This window comes from Harmonia axyridis, chromosome 6 (assembly GCF_914767665.1).
Source record: "Harmonia axyridis chromosome 6, icHarAxyr1.1, whole genome shotgun sequence".
Classification (NCBI taxonomy): domain Eukaryota; kingdom Metazoa; phylum Arthropoda; class Insecta; order Coleoptera; family Coccinellidae; genus Harmonia; species Harmonia axyridis.
Window position 1 is genome coordinate 28,250,040 of NC_059506.1, and position 27,679 is coordinate 28,277,718.

Genomic DNA, 27,679 nt, shown 5'->3' on the forward strand with positions numbered 1-27,679 from the left:
AGCATTATTATAACATGCTAAAGAAGGACTTAAAGAGATAGGTGTTGTCGTTTTCAACCTACAAAAAATATGCTCGATTCCCTGGATTGTGAAAATTTATGTATGGATGTTAAAGACGATGATTTGACTGCAGATTGATACTGATATTTCAATTATTTTTTTTATGTTCAACTGTAGTATTTTTATTTCTTTATTTAATGTTATTTTTATCCGAAAGATTTTAGTTTTTATTTCTATTTATATCTTTTTGTTTATTTAAATATATAAATTTGTTTGTTTATATTTGCTATTTTGATCCTATTTGTTTTTGTTCGGTTTTTTTTTCCTTTTTTTTTTGTCGTTCAAATTTTGAAATAAAATCTTGTTTTATTTTCGAATCTGAACACATCTGTACTGTATATCCTTTTCATGAAGTCAAATTTAACCATAACAGACATTATAATAAAGTGTATTCTGAATAATGTTAAAATCTAATGCAGCGCCATCTGTGATGATGACGACGAAGATACACAAGTTGGAGATGATAGTTATATGTCCGATGACTCGGAACCTGAATGATTTCAAAAAATGTTTGTATTTATAATTTTTTATGATAAACAGAAGTATTATTTTAATTGTTTTTCATTTTGTCGTCTAATAATAAAGATGAAATTTGCAAGATTAGTATTATATATGTATTACTATAACCTTCTTTTTTAGTAAAGATACTTTAGTGTCACATAAAAAATATACACACATAAATAATTAATTGATTAAAAAAAAATTAAATAACTATTCCTCTATTTCAAAAATTATCTACTCCAAAATGATGCACGCATACACGAGTCTATCGCTATCCTTTTCATTTAGTGTCACATAAAAATATACACACATATATAATTAATTGATTTTAAAAATAATTAAATAACTATTCATCTATTTTGATAATTATCTGCTCCAAAATGATGCATGCATATACGAGTCTATCGCTATCCTTTTCATTTCCAAGAACAAATAGCATAATCTTTCATTCACTGGACGGACTTCAAACAGCTGCTATGCTGTGTACTCACTCGCAGCAATATTTAACTTTTCAAAATTCGACAACCGGGATTCTGGACTGATTTTTCGCAGGCAACCCTATACCACCGTGTTCATAATAAAATAATCTTTAATCATATTGATTTTGATTAAATAATCAGACGGTTGCAAAATGCTAATATAGATTGACCTGTTTATACCTGGCAACCGAGAGTTGTGACCGGAAAAAAATAGGCAACCTAACGTTTGCACATTATATGGGCTTCATACTTTCGATTGGTATAGAATTTATCTAATAAGCAAACCGGTGCAATGTTCGAAAAAAAAATTTTTTTTAATTATTAATTAAACCTACTCTGGACTGAAATTTGTTAGGCAACCCATATGTGATATATTTATTGACATGTTAAATTAAATATAAAATACGTTTTATCAAATAAGCATCTCGGTGAAGGTCGTTCTATATCGGGATCTTAGACTAATATGGACGATATTTTGTCCGCCATCACACATATAAAACATGTAAAACACATACATATGTAGATGTTTTACATGGCGGGAAAATTTGAATATGAATGGTATGACAATTCATTGAAATTGTTGGAATATTAACAGTATTTATTTTAGGTTATGTTGTTATAATTTCGAATTAAAACAAAAAATATCATTGAAAAGTTTTATTTATCAAAGGAAATTTACATATTTGCTTAAAATAATAATTATTTATAAAAATCAATACATAATATACATTATATTGAGAGATTTTTATACCTACTTCATAAAATTCCATCTGATGAACAACTGAATTGATATATTTCTGAAGCAATATTAAAATTTCTACACATACATGAAAGATAAAACTTCGGTTCGATGAATCTATCTTCCTCATCATCATCATTTATTTAAATACTCCAATACAAATTACCCTGTTAGGGTGTAGAGCTAGTCAATATAAAAAATGTAAAATAGAAACAAAAGGCACAAACATATACAATCACAAACAAGGTGTCCCTAAACAATCTATGTTAAAAACATTCAAGAATCAAGTGTTTAAAAATTTATTCAATGAATAGTACGGTCTGTCCTTCATGTAGTTGAAAAGTACTCTCTCCATCCTTTTCTGAGGCAGCTGTTTGATCTCATCAGGTATTTTATCATAAATCTTCACGAGAGTATGAGAAACTCAATGAGGGCACGTTCAGATGTTCTTTGGCTCTAGTGGCGTATTTGTGCTTTTTTCCATTTCATGAAAGAATGGAGGATTGTTGGCAACAAAAAGGGCTCCTTCATATATATATATAATGAGACCACTGTTAAAATACCATATTCCACAAAGTGTTTTCGGCAGCTCTCGAGTCTCAGGGTACTTCTTAGACATCTCTTCTGCAGCAACAGAATTGTCGATTTCGCTTGAGTTGCTCCAGATCACGATCCCATATCTGATCCTGCTATGTACATATGCATGGTATGCTGTCATTGCTGTTTCTGGGCTCACCAGACGAGATAGATTTCCCAGTGCGTATCCAAACCTAGCCAGACTAGGTGCCATCATCATTCATATTTCTCAATGCATTCAACTGACTACGTGTATTTCTTAATGTTGACTTCAGCTTAGATAGTTTTGAAGAAACATTCCTATGAATTTTATACATTGCTGCTTGATCAGCTGATATACCTGATTTGGGAAGATTTGATTTCAGCAAATATCCTGATTCATTCTCATCTAAAGATGAATTACCATTAATACCTGGTTTAGAACAAGATGGACTCTCAGTAATATTTGATATCAGGATATCAGGTAAAGACGCAGAGATTTCTTGATAGTCTGGATCACATAGGTTATTAATGTTGGAATCCTTAATATTTTCTATGAGAGAAGAATTATTCAAAGAAGTTCTGGAGCTATTTTCTATAAGGAAAGAATCATTTAAAGAAGTTCTGGAGATATAAGAATGATCGTGATGAATTTGATACAAAAGTTCGAAATCATGTAGATGGTTATTGTTGGAATCGTCTACATTTTCTATACAAGAAGAAATATTTAAAGAAGTTCTGGAATTATAGGGATGATCATGATGAATTTGAAATTCTATTGCAGGTCGAGGAACAGAATTGAACTTTAATCTAACTGGATTTGAAGGATTATTATAATCACAAGGAAGAAAATGATTTTCACACACATGAAAATTTGAACAGTTTTTGGATGGGTTAATTAAACAGGCTTTCTTCCAGGATAATAACCTAACAGGGTTTCTAGGAAAATTGAAAAATCTTATTTCATTTTTAGTAGAATTGCGGGAAGAGAAATTAAGGCAAGATGGATATTTGCATCTGAATTTAATTTCATATGTCATATCAACAGATTTCCCAGTGATTCCAGACATATTAGTACAATTAAATACAATTTGAGGAAAATACCAGACTAATTATGATCTAAATTGAATTTCTGATGGATTACCTGACCTTATCTTATTTATCTGAAACCTAAAATAGAATACAAATACAATAAAATGAACAATACAAACTACATTCTCCACCACACGAAAACAATCGGATGTTTAGGTTATAAAACTTGTAAATTTAATTGACCATATTCACCGTCGCCATATTGTTATGCGACAATACCAACTACCCAGTGTTCCCAACGAAGAAATATTGAGTTTACTAGAAAAATTCCACAATATAAAGTTTATAAGTGAAATTTATGTGTACCTTTTCTGGCTGCTACGCCAGATAGGCTTGTTTGGGACAACATTGTGCAAAAATTTCACCTTTTGGAAATAAAAAGATTAGTGAAAGGTGGTTTTCTGAACAAATTAATTGTGGCCGAGTGTATAAATGAATGCTTCGCTCCATTTTTGGAAATAGTCAGTGGAAGAATAGTCTTTATGGCTGATAGTATTTTTGATATTAGCGGTATTTTTGTAGTAAACTCAATACTTCTCCGTTGGGAACACTGGGTAGTTGGTATTGTCGCATAACAATATGGCGACGGTGAATATGGTCAATTATTCTAAAAGTCGACCGGTGATTGGCTTATTATGAGAATAAAATTTTTACATCGTGATATATATGATGTATACCGTGTATGCTGAGTGTTTGTGACGTCACATCTGTTGCCAATGCTATCAATATATTTAGTATTCTGTGGCTAGCACTAGCGGTTTCACCCACAGAACACAGAATATATCTAGCTTCACATCATAGACCTAATAGAGAGTTATTGCAACGCACAAATAAGCGATCTTTTATTAAAGGATCCTGTAATAAAGGATCCTCTATCGTGGACGTTAAAAGTGAACTATTGCAAGATGCTTTTAACGAAAGTCAGTAAAGTGACAGATCTTTAAATTTGACATATTTATATTTATTCACCTTTATTTTGTATTCTGATAAATCAAATGATTGAATGATTCATTTGGTAAAAGTTCATAATCGAAAATGAAAGAACAAATAGCGTTAGCAATTTTAGCTGGGACCATTATAGAGGAATTGATTTTTCATAATAGATACAGTTGGTGTAGAAAATATATCAAAAACAATTGATACAAATCGACTAGTTGACTCGGAAAATTTTTACTGCAAGTCTCGCAATCATTATCGAAGTTTATTTTTATAACTGCAAACTTCATTGTGGAAAATCATGGACACTTCTAAGATAATTTGAATGCACATAAGTGGCTTTATAAAAATAGTTATCAGCTATATGTACAGGTAAGCTATTAGCTGAATTGAACTTAAATTATATATTACCTTAATTCGTTTTTAGTCTACCAATTCGTTATATGGGAGGAGCTGTACCAAACTACTGGGGTTTTATCGATGGAACTATTAGAGAAACTTGTTGACAAAGTATCATCACTATGTAAAATATCAGTCTACTTTATGTACCTGTTTGAATGGAAGTAATCCAGTATTTCTTTTTATGTAAAACCACCAGTATTGGAAGATTATTTTGTTTAACAGAATTATGTATTTTTGTACCTTTTCCTACAATGATTTTGAAAAAAGTGTACTTAACGTATAATTTTATAATAACATTACTGATAATTAATTTGGTTCTGCATTGTGATTTGCTTTTTTTATGCTATATTGATCCAATATATAAAAAAGTACTTAGGTAACAAGTTTATTATTTTTCTTACAAAACAATCCCATTGGTGTGTCCATATTACAGAATAAATTACTTATATTCAATATAAAAAAAAATAATATTCAGTATGCAGTAGCATTCTGTAACAATACTACATTATACATATAGGTAAATTCTTATTTCTAATAAAATTCAGGATTTATCACTATTATTTTTAATTCTCTCAGTAGGATCAAATTAAATATGGTGTTTTGTTGAGAATCGTATAAGTTCTTGAAAAATTCGTTATTAAGAGCACATTTTTTTCCTCGAATGAAATGGTTCCCACAGATACCCAAAATCAAGAAATAAAATGCAAATTTCTCAAAAAGTTTACTTCATCACTTTGTTTACCTAAACAGCTACAAATATTTATAGGTTAGTTCTTGCTGAATAACGACGGCAAATATTCGACATAAACAGATATCTGTCAAAATAAAGGATCCTTAAATAAAAGTTGGTCGCCTGTATTTAAATAAAGTAAGGGAGGCCTGTATTTTAGATTTAGACAATCCTTAATATCTGACACAATGCGCATGCGTACATGTCAAAATAAGAGATCCTGTAATAAAAGATCGCTTATTTGTGCGTTGCAATAACTCTCTAATATCAAATGGACAGGCCCTTAGAGAGAAATTCTGGCATGCCGCATATGAAAGAGAGAGATGGAGCTAGATGAGTCAACGTCAAAATCATATGATCAAAACATTGAACTCACATTCAGAAAATCGCTAATTTTTCTCTCATTCTGAATTGAACACATAGTTAATCTGATTGATTCGATTTGTAAAAGTGTTGAACATTCTAATAAAAGGAATTAGCGGTAAGTATTCCGTGAAATCTTTATCGGATTTCAATAAGTTCATGAAACTTATTGAAAGGCCGATTTCATCTTGAAAATTAATTGAAAGCTCATGTTTTTCTAGAATCCATCTGCTATTGCGAAATTCAAAGCACCAAAAGAACTAATTTTCAAATAAAATGCCTCACACTCGTGCAGCCTTCAATTGTACAGCGAAATTAGAAAAAAGCCAAAAGTTGAAATTTCATTCGTAAGTATTTATTTCTTTTAATACCCTCTGAATTCATACATAAAGGAAATATCAGTTCACAGTTTTCCAAAGGATGCGAATTAAGGGAACAGTAGATGAAAGCTGAAGAAGAATTGATTTCAACCCTTTTTCCTTGTTGAAAATATGCAGCAACCGTTTTCATCAACATAATTTATTAATATTCATGGTACAAAAACTCTGAAAAAAGATGTTATTTCTTCAGTTTTCAGTTTCTCCAATTATATGCCTGAGAGATTAAATTATGGAGATAAATGTCTTGAAGATAATATTGAAGGTACATTAATATTTTATTTTTTATGGATGTGAAATATCTATTTATTTTCCGTCCCTTATTTTATTCATTCATATAAATAATTATTGCAAAAGAAATTGAACAGGACCAGCCAGAGACAAAACAGCAAGAGATGGGGCAACTAGAGACGGTACAACTGTTTATAATATCAAAATCCTCTGCTGCTGCCATGGAAGATTTTTCCCCCAGATTGAATACTAATATTTGAAATACTAGAAATTAGAAACCTGGGAATGAGGATTTCCAAGAATGGAACACTAGACGAAGTAATATCTGAGAGAAACATCCAAAGAAAACCAATAATCTCAATGTTAAATAGGATATTATCGATTAAAAACATAAATGTGAATAATAAGAAAAAATGTACTCAATAATTAGGAGCATAATAACATACAGCTCTGAAGTGAACAGCAGCTGGAAAATCTGAAAGGGACATGATACCAAATGATACAATAAGACATAGAATGGAAATAAGACATGATATTATTGATCTTAAGAACACAACAGTTGGTTTGGTACAGACAAGTCCATAAATACTTATGATACTAGGTGTGATTTAAACGATAATAATGTAAGTTCAATTCAAGAAAAACCAAATATGAAGATCAAATAGTTTGAAATTTTCAGTTTTTAGATTGCCATACTAAATGAGGAACATATTCTGTGCCGTGGCTTAAAAATTCATCTTTAGGGAAGCTCATTCACTGAAAGGCTGAAAATGGGTATCTTAAATTGTTATTTAGTTGAAAATTACTTTTAACATATGTGAACAACAACTTATAACGTTATAATATGTATTTTTCAGGAAAAATGAATGTATCATAACTGATCCTTGGAGAGATAAGGAGAAGAAGATTCATAAATTTCAAGATTTGGAGGAGTTTAGAACTAAGAAGAGGAAGAGCTCAATCCTGATATTTTTCAATATCCTGGATATTAAATGATTGGAAGAGTGAATATCCTCCTTAGTGGAGAGTGAGAAATCCGACTGGGAATATGTTCTTCCTCATGCGCTGATAGGCTAGAGTCGGACCATTTTTAAATCATTTATTGTAATAATGTATTTTGAACAGCAATGAACACTTAATGAATACAATTCTTCATAAACTCTCTTTTTTTTAATTGCCTGTGTTATCTGGAAACAATTTTTTGAAAGATTTTACTATTATCAAATTGATAAGTGACTTGAACTAAACTAGTTGGAAGTAATAGAAAATTGAGGAATGAAATGTAATAGACATAACTGATTGTATTTAAACGCTAAAATTGTTTGTAAAAATGATTTTTCATTCTACCATCAATAATATTTGTACTTAGAATTTTGGTTGTCGAAAGCCAAAGTAATAAAATAGAACAACACAAATAGGTGATTACTAAGCAGTATACTTTCATTTTGAATCTTTAAATGGTTATATTTAAGAATTAGCCTATATTGAATTGATTATTCCAACCAAACATTTGAAAGAATGATCATCTTCACTCAATAATAACATAATATAACGATTTTCACTTGATAAAAATATATGAAAATTATTTTCATTTTAAGTTGCGATATAATAAAAAAATATATTTTTTCTACTATCTTAATAGAAAACTTCATTCTCGCCCCTAAAGAAGGAAGGAAAAATGTTTTCCTCCCGGCAGGAGTAGAAGTACCATTTTCCTCCCTGACTGATAAAAATGACGACCTTAAAAGTAGTAGAAAAGACTATATACATACCTAAGGAAAAAATGCTTTCCTTTCTTGGTATATAAATAATAAAAATATTATTTATTATAGCTTTTTCCATAAATTCTCAAACAAAAATTAAACGTTTGATAGTCGAAAATAGATTAATATAAGAAAGATTTCAAGCAATTCTAACCCTCGTTTACATTGCTAGAATTCCAATATATCAAAATAACAATGAGTTTCATTCAGAATAAAAGAAAAATTCAAGATTTTCAAAACGTAAGTCCAATGTTTTGGTCATATGATTTTGACATTGACTCATCTAGCTGCATCTCTCTCTTTCATATTCAGCCTGACGCGAACTCTTCGTGAAAGTCACGTTAGGGCCTGTCCATGTGATATAAGGTCTATGCTTCACATAGAATAGTATGGTAGGTCTAAAAATTCGTAGACTCTTTTTTAACTCAAACTTGCATATCACTGATAAAAAATTTCAGAATAAAACAATTAGTTTATATCTGTTTTAAGTCGCAATCTAGAAATTTGAAAATTTATTTCGGTTTCATTCAATAATTCAACATTTCTTTAGACATGAATGAAATTTGAATTAGTGCTTCTGTCTCGTAGTTCTAAAAAATCAGCGGGAAGTTGTTATCGTATTAACCTATTCAAATTTGAATCAAAACATGGAATAAAAACAAATTGAAACCAAGTAGAAAGTGTGTTGAAGTAACTTAACATAAAGCATCAAATGTAGTCCAAAGAAATTTTCAATTCCAGAAAGATTCGCATTAATCGAAAGAATGACTTCCATAGAAGAGACAATTTTTGCATTTCCATCATGGAAAGTGCTCAACGATACAATGATAATGCCTGATGTCTTCAAAAAAGAGGAGTCTGTAACTAGACTTGTATCAATTATAAAGTCCAGCGTGTTTGAAAATACTTTCGTTCATGAAAAAGATCCTTCACTTTCATTTTCTGAGTACCAAAAAATAGCCAATATGTATAAGTCTTTCACCACTTGGATATTAGGACGATTTTTCTATGCGATGAGTGGTCGCAAGCTCTCTAAAATACATGAATCTCTTATAGATGTACAGAAATATATTTTGATAGAGTTATCAAAGACACAGCCAAATATGTATAGAGATATTGTAATTGAATATGGAAAAGCTCTTAATACACTGAAAAAATTCTATTTGGAAGAAAATATTGAAAAGGAAGTTTTAGAGATTTTCATTCCAATGGATCATGAGGAATTTAAGAACAAAATTGATTTGAGTCCTATATTTGTAGAAATCACATCAAGGACCATATGTATTAATCTCTTAAATAACATCACTCAAATAATTCAACCTATTGTAGTGGATTGCTTCTTGTTTTATAATTTTGGAGAAGAAATAGAGAGAATTTTGAATGATTACATGTCTCTTTTAAATAGAGGTACTATTAGTTTGAAGATAAATATTTTAGAGCTATATGGTATGATTGTTGAGCAATTGAAATTACATAGAAATTTCAGCAGAAATATTGAGATCATTTTACAAAAGTTCTACTTATATTTTGAAAATATAGTTTGTGGAGTTTATGATGGAAGTATAAGTTTGAATGAGACTCAATACTCTTTCTTAGAACATGTGATATTGGTGGTATATAAAAATTTTGAATTTATCAAAGATGGATCCTTTAAGAGCAAAAGATTAACTCTCTCTTTATATAATATTATGTTGAAGACGTCTTGTAAATATACTGCTTCTGAGCAGTTTTTAAGAGTGTTAGTACCTCATTTTCAGAAATTGAATGTGGATGTACAAGAAGATTTCCTTATAGAACATATAACCACACTAAACTTCTATAAAATATGTTTGTTGAAGAATAGAGTTAAAGATTCTATTTTGAAGTATTGTTCTCAATTGAAATGTGGAAAAGAAATCAAAGTTTATGAAGAAAGTATAAGCAAGGAATGGAATATATTCTGTGAGGTATTCTTGCGTAAAAGTGAAGAAAACCACACACATTTGAATGAATTTTTAGACTTTTTCAATAAATTATCAGAAATGCTCCTTGAAATAGCAATAGAAGTACAGAATTTCTTAATAAATAACAAATCTCTTATAGATGTTTCTTTGATTTTTTTCAAGGAAGTACCTTTCTTCTTTAATTTCATAAAGAAATTATCAGATTGTGTGGAAGTCAGTGTTGATGATGAGTTTCAAGAATCGTATTCAATTTTTCTGGTTAATTTCATGCTCCTTTCAAAAACCAGAAATTTGGATATTATATTTACGATACTTGCTTATCCTTATTTGATACCAGATATATTTAGTAATGAAAATCATTTACCAAATCAACTCATAGGATTCACTGATAGTTTCAGTTGTAAAAAAACTATTCTGGAATTATACACAAAAATGAGGAGGACTAAATTTTCAAAAGTTCAGTCCATACGTTATTTAAGATATTATTTAGAGGCTCTAAGTTGTGGATATCTACAAAACTTGAATGGAAGTCATATTGATGTTATTCAGTTTGGGTTATTAAAAATTTGTAATAACATTCACAAAGCTTCAGATGAAGTTGTTGAAGTTGAAGTGAGTATATTAATTTTTTTTAACTTTGTATAAATAATTTCTTTTTATAGATATTGAATATGATTCCCCATATAATATCAATATTTTCAAGATCAGAATCATATTTCAATGAAGTCTTCATACCCAATTTGAATGATGGTAAAGGAAGTAGATTAGAAGCTGCGATATCTATTTCAAAAACAATTTTATGTACCTCATATTGTGATTACGTCAAAGAAATTAGTTTAAATGATGCAGGAAGATTATCCATTAAAATATATTGTGAAAGATGTGATATAGGAATTAAAAACGCAACTGAAAAAGTTGAAAAATTAGGTAATTTTAAAAAATTGGGAAAGGACGATAATCCAGCTCTGTTTTTGAATTTTTGCCACAATAAATTTGATGTTGGTTCTTTATCTAATGATATAATAAGAAAAACTCTGGCAGTTCTTGAAAAACGAGAAGCACCTGCGAAGATTTGTGCCTTACAGATATTGCCAACCATTGCTAGTCATGTACATACATTTGTTTCTTCTGATAATGTTAAAATTTGGCTTGAAAAACTTGGAGATAGTGATCCCAAAATAAGATCAACACTAGCAAGGAATATTGGTTCTATCCTAGAAATTAGTCAGGTAAATATAATTTTATGAGTGATAATTCACACAAATCCTATAAAGAATTCTGTACTTAAAAATAAATAATAACCATCAATTTTGATTTCAGGACCACCCAAAAATCTCTCAATATGACAAGAATGAATTTCTAGATAAAGTGTTAGAAACCATGCTAGAACTAACTAAGAAGTCAATAAAGTATTCAAATTTCGAACTGCAAGATGCTCTACTAACATCGATAAGGTCTCTTATCGAAATGAAAAATGAACATACCGTTTCACCTCTATTTAAAATCATTCTTTATTTTATTATGGTGCCCACATCCAAATATTTTCCTATAGCTATCAATAGGCTTTACTATTTAGCAGAAATACATAAAAAAACACCAATTCAGATATATGTATCTCATACAAAAGCAATCTGTGACACTTTGATCCACTTGTGTGTAGTCAACTTTTTAGCACTAAAATACAGAATGAGTACATCATTGAAAAGAATTTCAATGATTTTTGGATTGGCTGTGAAAGATTTTGTTACCAAAGAGTGTCAATATTTATTACCGTTTTTGATTTCTAAAATTAAAACTTTACCAAGTGTCGATAAACTTATTGAAGAAATGGCAGCTATTATGGATGTTGAACTTCCCGAGCTTTTAGCCAGTAAATATGGTTATATATTCATACACACATTTTTGAATCAAGAAACAAGTGGAGTTTATAAAGCTGTTATGACGTATGTGGAAAAAACAACTGGATTGAGTGGGGAGAGTTTAAGAAGAAAAAATTTTAGAGTAAGTTTCTCATGTTCATTAAACTGCCTTATTTTATCCTTTGAATTATAGGTTATTTTAAACAACCTACTTCTACATTTCCATAAGAAGAACAAGGAAGTAGTCTTAGCTCTTAAACTACTTGTTAAGGAAGATACTGAAAAAAGTACAACAAATATCCCAGAATACCTGCATTCACACTTCCTTGGAGTACTACAATTTTTCCTCAACACTCTCATTTCTGATGAGACTGATCACAGCGAAGCATTAATGAGTTTGTCACGAATATTTGACTTTATGGGATCCAAACATATTACCCCATTGAGGTTCAAGATAATTTCAATGCTTCAAACTGTCGATTATAAAAAATACCCAGTATTAGTTGCAGCTGTGTGGTTCACTTTTCTCAAAAGTTGCGAAGTAGAAATGTTGGGTCCTCAACTAGCCACGATATTCAAATCACTGCAACCCCTCATGAATTATTGCGCCAAAGACATAAACAAAATTTACACTTATTTGATATGTGAAAATGAAACTAAACTGAGTGATCATATTAAAGATCTGTTTTTTATGAAGAATACAACCATTTGCTCTTCGGTATCTGATAAATTACAATCATACCTCTCTGAGGTTGATGGCTATACTTTCAAGCAGAAGATCAAGTGGCTTTTGAAATATTTATCTCATGAAACGATTGAAATAAGGGTGGAGGGAATGAAGGAATTAAATTTATTATTAGAAAAAAACAGGGAAGAGTTGGATAAAATGATTCTTGGCTACAACGGTATAGATGATGCTATTGTAGAATTGATCGATGTCTTAACATTGAGTTGTCGAGAAAAAGACAAACATTTAAAATTGGCTTGTGCAGAGGTTATTGGTGAATTGGGAGCTTTGGAACCAAGTCATCTTCCACGGAGGTTAGTAAGCATTCATTTGTTGAAGGGTTCATTTATATTTTATCTTTTTCTAGATATGTCCATGATACTCGAGAATTTTCATTTTTTATTTACGAAGACAATTTCGTTATAAATGCTTTGAATGAATTGGTCAAGGCCCTTCAGGCGGAAACCAATGCTGTGGTAGGTATGAATTTTTATTACAATTCATAGATTTTATTTATAGTTTTTGTAGAACATGGATCGTACAGCTTTAGCTATTCAAGAAATCTTGAAAACATACCAAATTTCACCTGATGAAAGAAGTAGCAAACATTCAATTTGGACACAATTTTCAGAAGCTCAACAAGAATTGATGAAACCATTATTATCCTCACGTTATATTTCAGCTTTGAACTCATTGAGTTTCGATTACACAGTGCCAATATTTGGATCCAACTTGGGTTCTTCTTTTCAGTCATGGCTCTATAAGTAATATAAAATATTGTTGGAAATAATTTTGTGTACTAAATTTAATTTTTTTTAGTTGGGCCTGTAGTATGATTTCTAAGTTTCCAACTGAAAGGAAGACACTGCTAGAAGGTTGTCTTCCTAGCATGAAAGAAGGAGAAAGAATCCTCATGCACTTTTTACCGCATATTCTGTTGCATGGCCTGATTGAAGGTAACTGTGAAGAAGCTGCTTATGAAGAGTTTCAAGCAGTTTTAAGCTCATTCAATACTAAACATGAATTGGATAGCTCTATCATTAACGTAAGTTTATTTTAATGTGAAACAGTTTTAGCCAAAGGTGTTCTCTATTGTAGAAGGTATAGATGATTTCTAGATTTTTTCATTACTTAATTTTAGGTGGTGACTGTACCACTACCTGGTGCTAATATTGTTTCTCAGTCTGTATCTCAGAAGGAGTTTTGGAAAAATCAATGTACAAAAACTGTCTTCATACTTCTTGACTTCATAGATAGGTGGTTGAGAGAGTGGCAGTGCCTTAAGAGAGTAGCAGGCAGAAATGATCCTAATTTCAAGAAGATAAAGGTAGATATACCTCTTATTCCCTTCATGAAAATATCTCAACTATATAATTTGTTTTAGAACTTTTTCAGCAGATTCTGTAAACTGCAACTGGCAAAATGTAACTACCAATGTGGAGAATACCCACGAGCTTTGATGTACCTTGAAGACTTCATCACAGAAAATTTGGTTGAAATGACAGATAACTTATCATTTCTAGCTGAGGTTTATTTTTGAACAATAAGTGATTAAACCAATAATATACCTGATTTTTCAGATATATGCTCAATTAGACGAGCCAGATGGCGTTGCCGGTACCATAGCTTTGCGTAACACTGAGCCGACAATCGAAGATCGAATTTTAGCACTTGAAGTTTCAGGTAAATTGGCAGATGCAGCAGCGTGTTACGAAAGAATTAAACCACCTCTAAAGTTTCGACATATTCAGGTTAGTTGGTCAATTTGAAAAGTGGCCAATCTTGTGTCAAAATATGCTCAATATTACAAGTTGATTTTTAATGATTATAAGAGATTATTATTATAATTTCAATTATTGCTTCTTTCAAAATATTTTTAAATTTTTTCCCTGCTACTCCATGAACTAATTTGTTTTGCAAATGCGAAACAAACTGCCAAATCTTAAATAAGTGTTGTCCCTTGGTGCAATTTTCACAATTCTTGCTTGGCAGTCTATGTGTTAAAAGATCATAACTCATCAATTATTGATTCAATTCAAAATTTCTTTATCTGCTTTTGTAAACACGCAAAAAGAAAATTTATTGTTATATTTGAATAGGGATTAATGCAATGCTATTTGGACTTGGATAATGTAAATACAGCTCTAAATTTTGTCTACGGTACTTTGAATACCTATGATTACTACGGAAATATGCTACTGGAAATGCAAGCTGAACCGTTATGGAGATTAGGAAGTTTCGATCAATTAAACACACTTTTGGAGAAACCAGAACTCAAGAATAACAAAAATTGGGGTGTCCAAATAGGAAGAGCTCTAATTCATTTCAATAAAGGTACACATTCAAGTCTATATCATTATGCAATTTATACATTTCTAATATTTTAGGGGAGAGACAAAAGTTCAAATGTACCTTAGAATCCTTGAAATTACAACAAGTAAATTCCCTTGGAGCTTCAAGCTTAGAAGAAGGTGCTTACCAGCATGGCTACGGCTACATTGCACGATTACATACCTTGAATGAGTTACAACAAGTGGAAAAATGTATTCATAACTTATTGGTTCAACAAAACGATAATAAACTCATAGAAAAAGTTATTAATGACTTGAAAAGTGAATGGGAATTAAGGTTGAAGGTAAATCAAGTTATTTTGAGCTATTTTGGAGCTGAATGAATTGTTTCAGGTAGTACAAGAATCTATAAGGATAATGGAACCTATTTTGTGTTTGAGGCGAGTGGCATTAGAACAGGGGAAGAAATTACTCCAGGAAAAGTTACCCAACGCAGTTCCTTATATAGATGCTCTTTTAGGGGAATGTTGGTTGCTTAGCGCTAAAACTGCCAGATCTGCTAGAGTGAGATATAGAATATTACTTACGAATTATTTCTTTGATATCATTTTCTATCCATTAACAGGTACATCAGCAAGCTTACACTTACACCTTGAAAGCTGAAGAGTATGCCCCAACTGAACTTTTTATCGAAAAGGCTAGACTACACTGGCTTCGAGAAGAAAACGAACAAGCTATGACGACCTTACGAAGAGGTTTGGACAAAATTCTCCCTGGTAATCAGAAGAATTTCGATTCTTTAAGTCTCGCACAAAGGTTGTTATTTGTATGAAAAAAATTTATCTATTTGATAACGAAAATTTTGTAGGAAACTTTGTGCTGAAGCAAGATTATTAATAGCGACATATAATGACAGTACCTCTAATGTTGAAGCTGATATTACCTTACAAAATTACAAGGATGCTTTTGAAGTACATAAAGGTTGGGAAAAAAGTTTGGTAAGATATGATAGGTTTGGAATACACAAAATCACAATTTTGAATTTTATGAATTACGATCTTTTAAGGTGAGAAATAACTTGACCATTATATTCTAGGTGTGTTTAGGTCAGTACTATGATCGAAGATTCCAGGCTTTGCCACAGGAAGAGAGGGATTCAAAAGCTAGTGATGTGCAAATTGTAATGATAAACTATTTTGGTAGTTCCCTTCTATATGGCAGTAATTTTGTTTACCAATCTTTGCCTAGACTTCTGTCTATTTGGTTCGATTATGGTACTAGATTGCTAGATGTTACACAACCCAAAATAAGGGAAGAGAGAAAAACAAACCTATTGAAGATGACTCACTTAATTGATAATTTCCTTCAGAAATTGCCGGTTTACATCTTCTTGACTGCTTTTTCTCAACTTGTTTCAAGAATATGTCATCCTCAAAAAGAGGTTGTTACTGAAAGATTAATTACTTTATTATGGTACTAGTTATTTAATTTTTAGGTTTACATCGAACTCAAATCAATAATTATAAAATTATTGTTGCATTACCCACAACAAACATTGTGGATGTTGATTCCGATCATGAAATCTAGCTACGCTATGAGGGTTAAGAGATGCAGTGAAATATTTAATGATCCAAAACTCAGATCCCCTCCTATGGTTGATCTCATCAAGGACTTCACTGCTCTAGCGGAAAAACTGATAGAGTTGTGTAATAAAGATATACCTAATGACATGTCCACAGTCTCGGTGAACCATCTACTGAGGAGCTTACCAAGGTTAAATCATTTCTTAAATTTCATTTTAAATTCTTTGAATAAATTATAGTTATATTTGTTTAAAATTTTAATTAAACTTAAATTGAATTCAAACTGGATAAAATTCAAATGAAATCAAAAATTATTTGAAATTAATTCAGTTCAATGTGTTATTATAAAGGAATGAATTTTTATAAATTCAATAATCTGATTCATTTGGTTGCAGGATGCTCAGTAAAAGTAATTTCAGTGAAATAATGATTCCTACACATAAGTTTAGGAAACTAGTCCTACCAAATCCAGATTTCAAGAATTCCGATCAACATAATCCTTTTCCGAATCAATACGTTCACATTATTGGAATACAGGATGAGATGACAATATTAACAAGTCTTCAGAGGCCACGAAAAATTATTTTGAAAGGAAGTGATGGCAAAGGGTAATAGTCTCTTCTTAACCTAACCAACCTGACATATAACTCAACCTGTCATCTAACTTATCCTAACCTAACCCAACCTGATACTTGATTTGTTAATAACACTTTCAGTTATATTCAAATGTTGAAACCTAAAGATGATTTGAGGAAAGACTTCAGACTGATGGAGTTTAATGATATTGTTAATCAGTTGCTTACACGTGATGCCGAAGCCAGAGAAAGAAGACTGAATATAAGGTTATATTCCGTAGCACCACTGAACGAAGAGTGCGGACTCATAGAATGGGTTCCGAACCTTCTTGGCCTCAGGCCAATACTGATGGCTCTTTATAACCAAAATGGTAAGATAATTATGTTGTGAAAGAGATGGACAATAACCTTTATTTTGAAGGCCTTGGAATGCGAAACTCCGAACTTAGACAAGTCGTCTGTGATTTGAAGGATCCCTTATCGAAGAAAAGAGATGTATTTGTTAAAAGATTGATAGTACGACATCCACCTATTCTTGGAGAATGGTTCAGGAGGAACTTCCCAGATGCCCAAGTATATATTGACAGTTTATTTTTATCATAGATTATTAATATTATGCTTTTCAGAGTTGGTTGACTGCAAGAACTGCGTTCATTAGAACTACTGCAGTAATGTCGATGGTTGGTTATATTCTTGGCTTAGGGGATCGACACGGAGAAAATATTTCTATAGATTCAACATCGGGAGATACAGTACATGTAGACTTCAATTGTTTGTTCAATAAGGGTAGGTAGCTAAAAAATCTCTTCTAAGTAAATAATATCTATATTTTATATTTTTAAAGGTGAATCTTTGGAATATCCTGAAAGAGTTCCTTTTAGACTAACACATAATATGGTGGCAGCTATGGGTCCTCTTGGTGTTGAAGGAATGTTTAGAAAATCTTGCATTTGTACTCTTGGAGTGTTAAGAACAAATACTACAACTCTTATGTCTATAGTCACACCGTTTGTGTATGATCCTTTGGTTTCTTGGCCAAGAATACAAGTTCAAGCAACTGGGGCAGAAAGAACCAATGAACAGGTAAGTCACTCTTTGGTTATGCAAATTTAATAAAAAAATTGTCCGGCTGGGGTCCTCCCTTGGAAACTTTACATTATATAGTATAGGATTTGGTATGTGCATTTTTATTCATTATGGGTTTGGTTCGTATATCACCTTGGTTACTATTGTTAGTAAGTTGGTGGTCCGTATATGTCAAATTCCTTGAAAACCGGTGACTATTTCCTCCAACTTCGGTGAGTTATTTGTTACCAGAGCAACTGTACTTTTATTCTGGTTAGGTATGGTAACCACGCCCACTCCCGTTGGAAGTTGTCATTTTAATTTTCAGATTAATGTTTATGAATATTTTCCATGACATCTAACACGAAAAAACTTTTTTATTTCAATTATGGAACAAATACCCTTCAGAGCCATTATTTACAAATTAAAAGTGATCAACCATTTATAACCTCCAAAATTATTTTGATTTGATTTGATTGACCATTGATAAGTGCCAAGCGGTCCGTAAATACGAAGGAGGTTACCTCAAACATTGAAAAACAGTAGTTACCGCTCTGAAATTCTCGGCGATATACGGACCATACCCTATATGAGTGTTATAGCATTTCACCAAAGTGCATGGTTTATACAGATATTCAGGTACACTTGAACATGTCTGATTAACAGAGGAAAAATGTACACATCAATGTTTTTTCCTAACGTGATGATATTCATACAAATTTTTTTTTTTTGTATAAATTTTTAATTAATTTTTTCTCAGGCCTTTGAACATATTAAAAACATCGAACTTAGACTTCAAGGAGTTATCAAGTATAGAGGAAGGACCCAATCTCTTTCACCGTTGTCAATAGAAGGTCAAACGAATTATTTAATCAAAGAAGCAATGAATATTGACAATTTATGCCAGATGTATTATGGGTGGGGAGCATTTTTGTGAAAATTCATCCATCTAATTTATGCTTTTTATGTTAAACGTTATAGTTATTTATTTTGTATTGTCTTTTGTAATATCTATAATAAAATAATGTTGTCCATTTTTTCGTCAATCACAAACCTATGATACCGACGGATTTATACATCTCAGTAAGAGAACTAATGAGTGTAATAGCAATAAAATTTATTTATAATATATACAATCAAGTAAATCTAATTATTTTTTTGGTTTCGCTTCCACAACTATTTTTAGTTTAACAAAGTTTCTAAAAGCATTTTGTAACTCTTCTTGACAAGCTGCTGTGATTCTTTGTAGTCTTCCGTCTGATCCTCCCGCTACTAATCTGGCTATTCTCTCAGTGGGACATGTTACAAGAACTACACTTGCAATTTTCCCTGCGAAAAGATACTAACTCTTTAAGATATTCCATAAAACCTAGCAGATTTATTGGAAATAAAGTTTGCCAATATCTCTTAAAGATAAAAAGAATTTTTTTTAATGTGAAATATTATATTATGAAAATATTCTGATTTTCTAAGTAATGTTTATTTATTAATTATTTATATTCATTAAAAAAATTACGTGAATACGAATTTGAACAAGCATGCAAAACTCCTGATAATTTTTTAATTGTGAAAGTTTGCTATATGTATTGTGAATTTAAATCAAATCCAAAATACATCTATTGCCATTAATTATCGGATAGTTACAATGCTTTCAGAATTTATATTTTAACCTATATCTGACAACGCTATAATTCAGCAAAACACTTACGATTTAATAAACCATTACTAAATAAAAATCATGTATAATTTATCAGTAAATTTTCACTTATAATAGATTTATTGTGTTACCGTTTTCCTGTGTTTCAAAAAATTCCATGGTGGATTCTAAATTATAGGGTACTTCTTTAGGCAAAAAATCTAATAACTTGGCTCTAACAGTAGAAACAATTAAGTTTTCAGGTTCTTCGTTTGTGAATTTTTCAGCTGGGTACATCCAATGTCCAGGTTTTGCTTGTTTGATCAGGTATTTTCTCAGATCTTCAACACCATTACCTTAAAAAATTATCATTGAAAAGAAACTTTCTATATACATGATCATCATATGAAATGTATATAATCAAGGGTACAATGAATACCTTCTAAAGATGACAACATAAATATTTCTTTGAAATATGGCCATCCCTTGATTACATCAACATCGTCTTCACTTGCTTCTAAATTTTCTTCCGAGAGTTTTCCCTCCAATCTATTGTCTGTGAGTTTTCTTGTTAATTCTAATAATTTTCTCTTTTGCTTCACCTTATCAATCTAAAATAATATGGGCGAGTTGATAGAAATTTAATTTATGAAACTTAATAATTAACCTTATTTAAAACCAAAAAACTTGGCCTTTTCTTGAGTTCTTCTAACATATGTAGTAATTTAATATCTATCCTTTCTCTCGTCCAAGGATTGCTTACATCATGAACTACGCCTACTATATTAGCTTGATACATACTATTAATTCCATCTCTTACAAAAGATCTATTCAAGTCAAATCTAAAATTAACGCAGACTTTATTATCTTGCCCGAAAAGGTAGTACTTTTATCTTACTTTTTCCATTCCTTTAGCGATACAACTCCAGGCGTATCTAAAAGAACTACTTGAGTATCATCTTCCGTGAAAATCGCAACAGATCTTTTTTTTGTTGTATGTACTTTGGAAGATACAGGACATACCTAAAAAAATTGAAAATAAGTTTTACGTAGTTCCTTATAGGAAATTTTTTCACTTTTCTATCCATCAAAGCATTTATTAAGGTGCTCTTTCCAGCATTGGGCATACCAATGATAGAAACTTTCAGAAGTTTTGTTTTTGGAGTTTCTTCTACAGTAACAATTTCCTTGGGAGCTGTTCTCAGAAATCTTAGGATTAATTGGATATTTCCAAAATTACATGATGGTTTTAACGTTTTATAGAATGGATTCATTGTAAGTTCTTCTCCGTTTTAATTTTGAACTGATTTCGAGAGGTTAGAGAAGTAAAAACATTGGAACGGTGGTGCTGCCATCTTACGTTGAATTTTCGGAAAAAGAATGAGCCATATGCCCAAATCTTCAGTAATTAATAATTTCGATGGAATAGCCTATTATTCCCAACAGATTTATTTGAAAATATTGCTAGCTCATGGACGAATATTGAAGGGGGCTCGAAGGCACCGACATGAGTCATTAGTCAAAGCTAGCTCAATTAATTAACCTACTTCTTATTTATTTCATATTATAAAACTAGCTCAGGCTGATAATGTAATTTTTGGTTAATTAATTGTCTTCATAAACTTGGTTACTACTATAAAGCTAGATCAATTAGTTTACCTACATTTGGTGTTACTTCTTATTTATTTCAGTTATAAAACTAGCCCAAGATAATGTAATTTTGGGTTAATGAATAGTCTTCATAAACTCGGTTACTGATTTATTTACAAGTTGAAGGAATAAAATTCACATAGTGTTTGATAACATTAAACATTCTTCTTGATGGCCTCATCAACATCCCCAACAATTCCTTTAAACTTTTGCCATTGTTCCATAGTTAGCATGATACCTTTCTTGCCAGGTTTCAACTCTCCATTAGCTTCGTAGAATTCTCTGATGTTGACATACCATTTACCCTTGAATTCGGAAAGTTTAACGAAACGGTTTTTACCTAGGTCCCATGAGTTTTCCTCTTCTGGAGTTTTCTTCTGTTTCTTAGCTGGACCTCTCTAAAATGAATTAATGTAATAAAAAAATAAATTACATTTCTGTTAAACTTACGTCTTCTGGGCCAGAATCAGAGTCTGAAGAATCTGCTTTCTTCTTATTTTTCGGCATAATTTCCAGGAGCAGGTGTGGTTTTATCAGAATTGAACAAACAAACACGAAAGATAACTACCCTCTTGAAGATCGATTCTTTCTGGAAAAATTGAGGTTAAAACTGCCAGTTACCGGGCAAAAATCATCGATATGACAGCTCAGAACATGGAATATCATAGACAAATAAACCTTTCTCCTTTCTCTATGTGGAATATAATAATTTATACTATACTCTAATGGCCAGTTGTAAATTTCAAGTTCACCAACAGTTCAATGTTGTTGACTGTGGTTTAATATATATTTAGTATTCTGTGGGTTTAATGACAAAATTGAGTTGTACCAACCTCGTTCACTTGGATGCGAAACCTCACTGAAATATTGAACAAACTGTAATATCAATTACATCTCTGCATCAGACTGGGGACTTTTCAATTGGCCTAATATCCATCTTCAACAAGCAATGAAAAAAATCGCAATTTTGCAAGGTCAAAGTTTCCTGGCCGTGTTACTTCTTGAAGAATTGCTCACAATAGGCCACCGAGATCTTGTGATTTAACACCTTTAGACATTTTCATTAGAGGCCATAATTTCAAATTCAGATTCAAAATTTATTCTCACATTTAAAGTACATTAATTTCACAGTTTTTATTTATTATATTCAAAAACATCGAGAGATGTGCAACAGTACCTAGACAAAATGGCTGTTTCTACCATTGCACTCCCTCATGTTCCTCGAAATGTACCGGGTTTTTCACCATAATTTGACCCCCCCTTTAACTTTGTTAATGAAAGAGGTACAAAAAAATGTTTTCTACAAAAGTTTCACGAAACCGACTACTGTTTTTTAAAATGATTTCATAAAACGAAATATATACAGAGTGGGCAACCCTGTATATTTTTCTATATTTGACTAGCTCTTTTTCCCCTGATTTCGAATATACAATATATGTATGGCCTATCTCTCTTATTCTGAGTACCACACAGTTTCAAATTTTAAGAACCACCTGGCATGCAAGCTGGCAGTTTTCAATTGGTAGGCTGCGATAACTCAAAATGCTCTTTTTTGAGTTATCTCGTTGGCAATTTGACTATATGTCATATCGTTGCCAACGAGATAACTCAAAAAAGAGCATTTTGAGTTATCGCAGTCTACCACTTGAAAACTGCCAGCTTGCATGCCAGATGGTTCTTAAAATTTGAAACTCTGTGGTACTGTGGTGCTCTTTTTTGAGTTATCTCGATGGTAATTTGACTATATGTCATATCGTTGCCAACGAGATAACTCAAAAAAGAGCATTTTGAGTTATTGCAGCCTACCTCTTGAAAACTGATTACTGAGCATGCCAGGTGGTTCTTTTGAAATTTGAAACTCTGTGGTACTCAGAATAAGGGAGATAGACCAAACATATGTTATATATTTGAAATCAGGGGAAAAGAGCTAGTCAAATATAGAAAAATATACAGGGTGTTCCATTTGAAAAAATGAAGTTGCTATCAATATGTTGCCCACTCTATATATATTTCGTTTTGTGAAATCATTTTGAAAAACTTTAGTCGATTTCGTGATACTTTTGTAGAAAACATTTTTTTGTAGCTCTTTTAGTAACAAAGTTAAAGGGGGGGTCAAATTATGGTGAAAAACCCATTACATACAAATAATCGTGAAAGATAACCAATACCAATGCTCCACAAGCGATGTAAGTCCTTAAAGATGTTGTTGTTCCATTTCAGAGCCCTGATGAAGACTTTGAAATAAAGTCGAAACTAGTTGGCCTTTTTTACAGAAAGTTGGTTTTGTGAATAAATCCCTGACCTAGAAACCTGTTAAAGATCACTGAACTTAAAGATGAAATTCGTGAAGTTATCGAGGACATACAACCGAAAATATGCGACTTTTCCCCTTTAAAATGTAATTAATATCCATTGATTTCTATCAAAATATACTTGTTTTTTTCAAATATCAAAGTGAAACCTTTTATTGGAAAACTCTTTAAATTAATGCTGTCATAAAGATATCAAGAAATATAATGTGCTCCAGTGACGGCTCGTGCCCTCGAGATGTGGGTCGGCCACACACACACACATATATGTATATATATATATATATTTTTTTTCTTTTTAAATTCACACTAGCGTGGTTATATATATATATATATATAAATATATATAAATTTTCCCACACCCCTTATCATACTTATAACTATATAAATAAATATATATAAACAAATAGATTTCCACGTCACCCAAGAGGACGGGTTGGTTTTTTGTTTTTAATGGGAAACCTCACCTAGAATAGCCCTATTATAACCCAATATAAAAATGTAGTTCTCAAATCAATGAAAACTGAAATGAAATGAAACTCTTGAAAAAACAGAAATAATAAAATATTCAATTATCAACATAAAATATATATTTGAATAAACATAGAAAAAACCTCTCACGAAAACATATAAATAAATGTATAAAATATGAAAAAATCTTATAAAGACCACAAAAAATATTGTGGAAATGACCGCATGTATTCTGGTCGAAAATGTATGAGCTTGCTTACCCTTTATTCATTTTTATAGATCAAATCAATTCGACGATCTTTCTTTGTCGCGAAGTCATCAATTATTTTCCCGAAAAAAATGTTTCCTCTGGCTAGTTCTTTAACTAAACCTCTTTCGATTGATATCAGTGCCAGGTTATTTAAACGGTCTTGAGACATCATGTTCCTACTGAAAGATTTTATTCTTTTGAGCGCTGAAAAACTTCTTTCTACTGACGCGGATGTTGGTGGCAGGGACAAAATCATACAAAATAACTTATATAATTCAGGAACATCGGAAACAATATTATTTGAGAAAATGAATTCCGTAATACCATTCAGCATATTTGAATTGCCGAAGATAGCATTGTCCCAGTAGGTACATGATCAGAAAATCAATACCTAACTACTATCGAACGGCATAAATAAGTTTTTTTCTGATTAAGACGTTATATCCCATAATCAACCATTCATTTGAATATATTTATTATATTTTCATGATCTGAAAATCAATAGCTACTATCGAACGGCATAAATAAGTTCTTTTCTGATTAGGACATAATGTCTCATAATTAACCATTCATTTAATTATCAAATATTTGAAATAAACTGTAAAAAGTTGCTGCTTGACGCTCTGCAATAGGATAACCGGCCAGCCGACCCTGTGTATTGGGAAGCGACCTTACATCGAGTTGTTGTGCCGTTCTACTGAGTGGTCGTATTCTGGGCGTATGTCGTAGTATCTTTTCCTTTACGTAGCGCTCTCGGTAGCGCTGGTTCCGCCATCGGCTCTCGGCCGACCTAACGTGATGAGATGAGATGAGATGCTTTCAGTGATATTCCAGGAGTTGCAATTGTATAATTGTAACATTTGTGTTACATTTCAGACCTAATGTTACGGTGTTACGTACAATTCTGGAATAACTTGTTTGGGGTGATGTTACGAAAAGTAACCATTTACGATTGTGGTTTGTTACAATTTATGAAAGAGAATAACAACGCTGGATGCTTTGGAAATCGAATATTAGGTGGGTCCGAAAGAAAATATTGGCCGGTATAAGTTATATTTTCCTGTTCTGAGTGGAAATATTCATTACCGAGGGAATTTGGATATCGAAATCGATAACTCCGATTGAGTTTGAATGAATTGAATATCTAGAACTATTTTCTATTTCCTGATAATTTTTGGGTCGGCCCGGCCGACCCTGCCGACCCTGACGAGCCGTCACTGATGTGCTCACTCCTTCTAGAAAACATTTAATAGCTAAAAGGTGATTTTTGTACTGTTGAGTGTTCAGCAGTAATGTATTCAATCTGATTTGAAGGACATTGATTCATTATAATTTCTCCTCATTTCTTTTGGCGCTCACATCAAATGTAGTTTTCATAGAGTGATACAGTTAACTTTTCATAAAGCGCCATCAAAGGAAGTCCGCCAGTCTCGAGTTCGCGTCACTTAAAGTCTTAAACAAAATCCAATTAGCGAGCAAACCGGTATTTATAGACATTCCAGTTGGCACTATTTCAAAGTTAATTCCCTTGAAAAAACGCAAACGAATCGAAAAACTCGTTATTTCATGAACGAACCACAGAATATTCTCCAGATCTTACACCAATCGAGACGGTCTGGTCAAGATATGAGGCACGTACGCCCAATATGGTTATAGAGGGCGTTAGAACCCTTGCGAATAGTCCCGACAATAAAAAAATGTCGCGTCAGTGGGAAACTCGGCAAAAGTGGCTGGAGGCCACAAGTCCAGCCTTGTAATTCACTCAGTGCCAACTTGTATTATTTTATGATCGGACTTTTATATGATTTTCATGTTTGCCGGCAAGGTCGGGGCGAATTACTTTGGACATTCTGTGTCTCCGCGTAAACTCTGTGGTCACGCGACGCGGAAATACACGGAAAGTTTATTGTTATGGTCATTTGAATCCCAACGATATAATTGACGTGATATTTGTGCATTTGTTGGTAATCGATTCGGTCGTTTTGGGTTTGGGTAGGTCGTCCGTGGTTTATGGTTTCCGGCACTATGAGCTTTTTATTTTTATTGCCGTTGTCTGTCTAGAATGATTTATTATGCATTATATAATTTTGCGTGAATAGTTAGATATTATTTTGACCTAATATCTGTTGTTTTCGAACAATGGCGCAGCCAGGATTTTGAATTCAAAATTATAATTCTTCTTCTTCTTTCCGGCGTGGCCGTCGATACTGGTGACGCACAAAATCTTTTGCCTAATATAGATATGTAAGGAAATAACTGCACATCATACAATTACCGGCAAAAAAACTCGGCCACCCAAAATTTTGCTGAAGTTCGTAGTTTCGAAATTTTTCATCAATTTGAATAGGTTTTTCGCCAAACTGAAGATAAATTCCTGAGTATTGAAACAAAGTCCAGAAAAGCTTTCCAAAAATGTTGATAGCTTATTTATGCAAGGTAAAAAAAAATTTTTTTTGTATTGCAGGAGGAGGAGGAGGAAGAGGAGAAGAAGAAGAAGAAGAAGGAAAAAAGAATAAGAATAAAAATCAGGATGAGAATGAGGATGAGGATGAGAATGAGAACGAGAATGAGAAGGAGAATAAGAATAAAAATCAGCATGAGGATGAGGATGAGAATGAGAATGAAAATAAGAATAAGAACAAATTGGATACAAACATTGTACACCGAAGTGTTGAGAATATTGAATGAAGTTTACATTGTATCGAATTCTTAGAAAACGGTGCGTGTATGAATAAAATTCGTACAGTGCATAGAGATGAGCGATACCGTGATAATCTTGGCTCGTTTACTCCTAATCGTGACATTTTATTAGAGTTAACAGATTTTTGATATCCTTATATCGATATGAAAAATTTTGGCATCCAATAATGAATAATCCCACAAATTCAAACGTTAACATAAATTAAAAAAATTGATAAATAATAAAATTCAAATTTTATTGCCACCAATTAGGCAGTAATTTAGTATGTTCTTAGTTATTATTCCTTCGTAGCAAGTATTATGGTTGCACACGTCCTACAAAAATACTTCCCAAAGCCGACGTAGTTGCCAACGGATGCTAGGATTGTCATAATAATGCAACGGTAGTCGAA

At 31.8% G+C, this 27,679-nt stretch overlaps 3 protein-coding genes and 1 long non-coding RNA gene across 6 annotated transcripts; 2 read left to right on the top strand and 2 right to left on the bottom strand.

Moving 5' to 3' along the window:
* Positions 1–5,525: 5,525 nt before the first annotated feature.
* On the top strand, positions 5,526–7,372 carry LOC123682814. Of its 3 annotated transcripts, none has more exons than XR_006747883.1 (6): positions 5,526–5,975; positions 6,079–6,204; positions 6,260–6,499; positions 6,592–7,088; positions 7,145–7,239; positions 7,323–7,372. It is a non-coding gene; the product is annotated as an uncharacterized LOC123682814 (long non-coding RNA). The 3 variants fall into 3 exon arrangements; XR_006747884.1 differs by having other exon boundaries at positions 6,603–7,088; XR_006747882.1 differs by having other exon boundaries at positions 6,260–7,088.
* A 1,463-nt stretch (positions 7,373–8,835) lies between these two features.
* On the top strand, positions 8,836–19,307 carry LOC123681979 (serine/threonine-protein kinase ATR-like). Its single transcript, XM_045620356.1, has 23 exons — positions 8,836–10,783; positions 10,834–11,400; positions 11,492–12,172; positions 12,224–13,071; positions 13,125–13,233; positions 13,286–13,521; positions 13,577–13,802; positions 13,899–14,084; positions 14,142–14,285; positions 14,338–14,508; positions 14,857–15,091; positions 15,145–15,392; positions 15,442–15,612; positions 15,674–15,864; positions 15,917–16,046; positions 16,145–16,489; positions 16,544–16,821; positions 17,027–17,239; positions 17,348–17,577; positions 17,628–17,779; positions 17,833–17,992; positions 18,051–18,289; positions 19,032–19,307. The coding sequence occupies exons 1-23, from the start codon at positions 8,993–8,995 to the stop codon at positions 19,206–19,208; spliced, it is 7,728 nt and encodes a 2,575-aa protein (XP_045476312.1). The 5' UTR covers positions 8,836–8,992; the 3' UTR covers positions 19,209–19,307.
* Positions 19,308–19,367: 60 nt separating this feature from the next.
* On the bottom strand, positions 19,368–21,261 carry LOC123681980 (GTPase Era, mitochondrial). The gene is made up of 6 exons (XM_045620357.1): positions 20,984–21,261; positions 20,806–20,930; positions 20,575–20,749; positions 20,347–20,518; positions 20,060–20,263; positions 19,368–19,600 (listed from the first exon to the last, which is right to left on the bottom strand). Exons 1-6 carry the CDS (start codon positions 21,179–21,181, stop codon positions 19,422–19,424), a joined length of 1,053 nt encoding a protein of 350 aa, XP_045476313.1. The 5' UTR covers positions 21,182–21,261; the 3' UTR covers positions 19,368–19,421.
* Positions 21,262–21,649: 388 nt separating this feature from the next.
* On the bottom strand, positions 21,650–22,173 carry LOC123681981 (RNA polymerase II transcriptional coactivator-like). Its single transcript, XM_045620358.1, has 2 exons — positions 22,008–22,173; positions 21,650–21,955 (listed from the first exon to the last, which is right to left on the bottom strand). Exons 1-2 carry the CDS (start codon positions 22,062–22,064, stop codon positions 21,713–21,715), a joined length of 300 nt encoding a protein of 99 aa, XP_045476314.1. The 5' UTR covers positions 22,065–22,173; the 3' UTR covers positions 21,650–21,712.
* Positions 22,174–27,679: the final 5,506 nt, after the last annotated feature.

Bases quoted from the DNA above. Each gene is read 5' to 3' on its own strand.
- LOC123681979 (XM_045620356.1), top strand. From the start codon at position 8,993: ATGACTTCCATAGAAGAGACAATTTTTGCATTTCCATCATGGAAAGTG. The intron at 14,085-14,141 runs GTAGATATACCT...AATTTGTTTTAG, and splicing joins CTAATTTCAAGAAGATAAAG to AACTTTTTCAGCAGATTCTG. The intron at 18,290-19,031 runs GTAAGTCACTCT...ATTTTTTCTCAG, and splicing joins CAGAAAGAACCAATGAACAG to GCCTTTGAACATATTAAAAA.
- LOC123681980 (XM_045620357.1), bottom strand. From the start codon at position 21,181: ATGAATCCATTCTATAAAACGTTAAAACCATCATGTAATTTTGGAAAT. The intron at 20,750-20,805 runs GTAAGATAAAAG...CGTTAATTTTAG, and splicing joins TCGCTAAAGGAATGGAAAAA to ATTTGACTTGAATAGATCTT. The intron at 20,264-20,346 runs GTATTCATTGTA...TAATTTTTTAAG, and splicing joins TATGTTGTCATCTTTAGAAG to GTAATGGTGTTGAAGATCTG.
- LOC123681981 (XM_045620358.1), bottom strand. From the start codon at position 22,064: ATGCCGAAAAATAAGAAGAAAGCAGATTCTTCAGACTCTGATTCTGGC. The intron at 21,956-22,007 runs GTAAGTTTAACA...AATTCATTTTAG, and splicing joins CTGATTCTGGCCCAGAAGAC to AGAGGTCCAGCTAAGAAACA.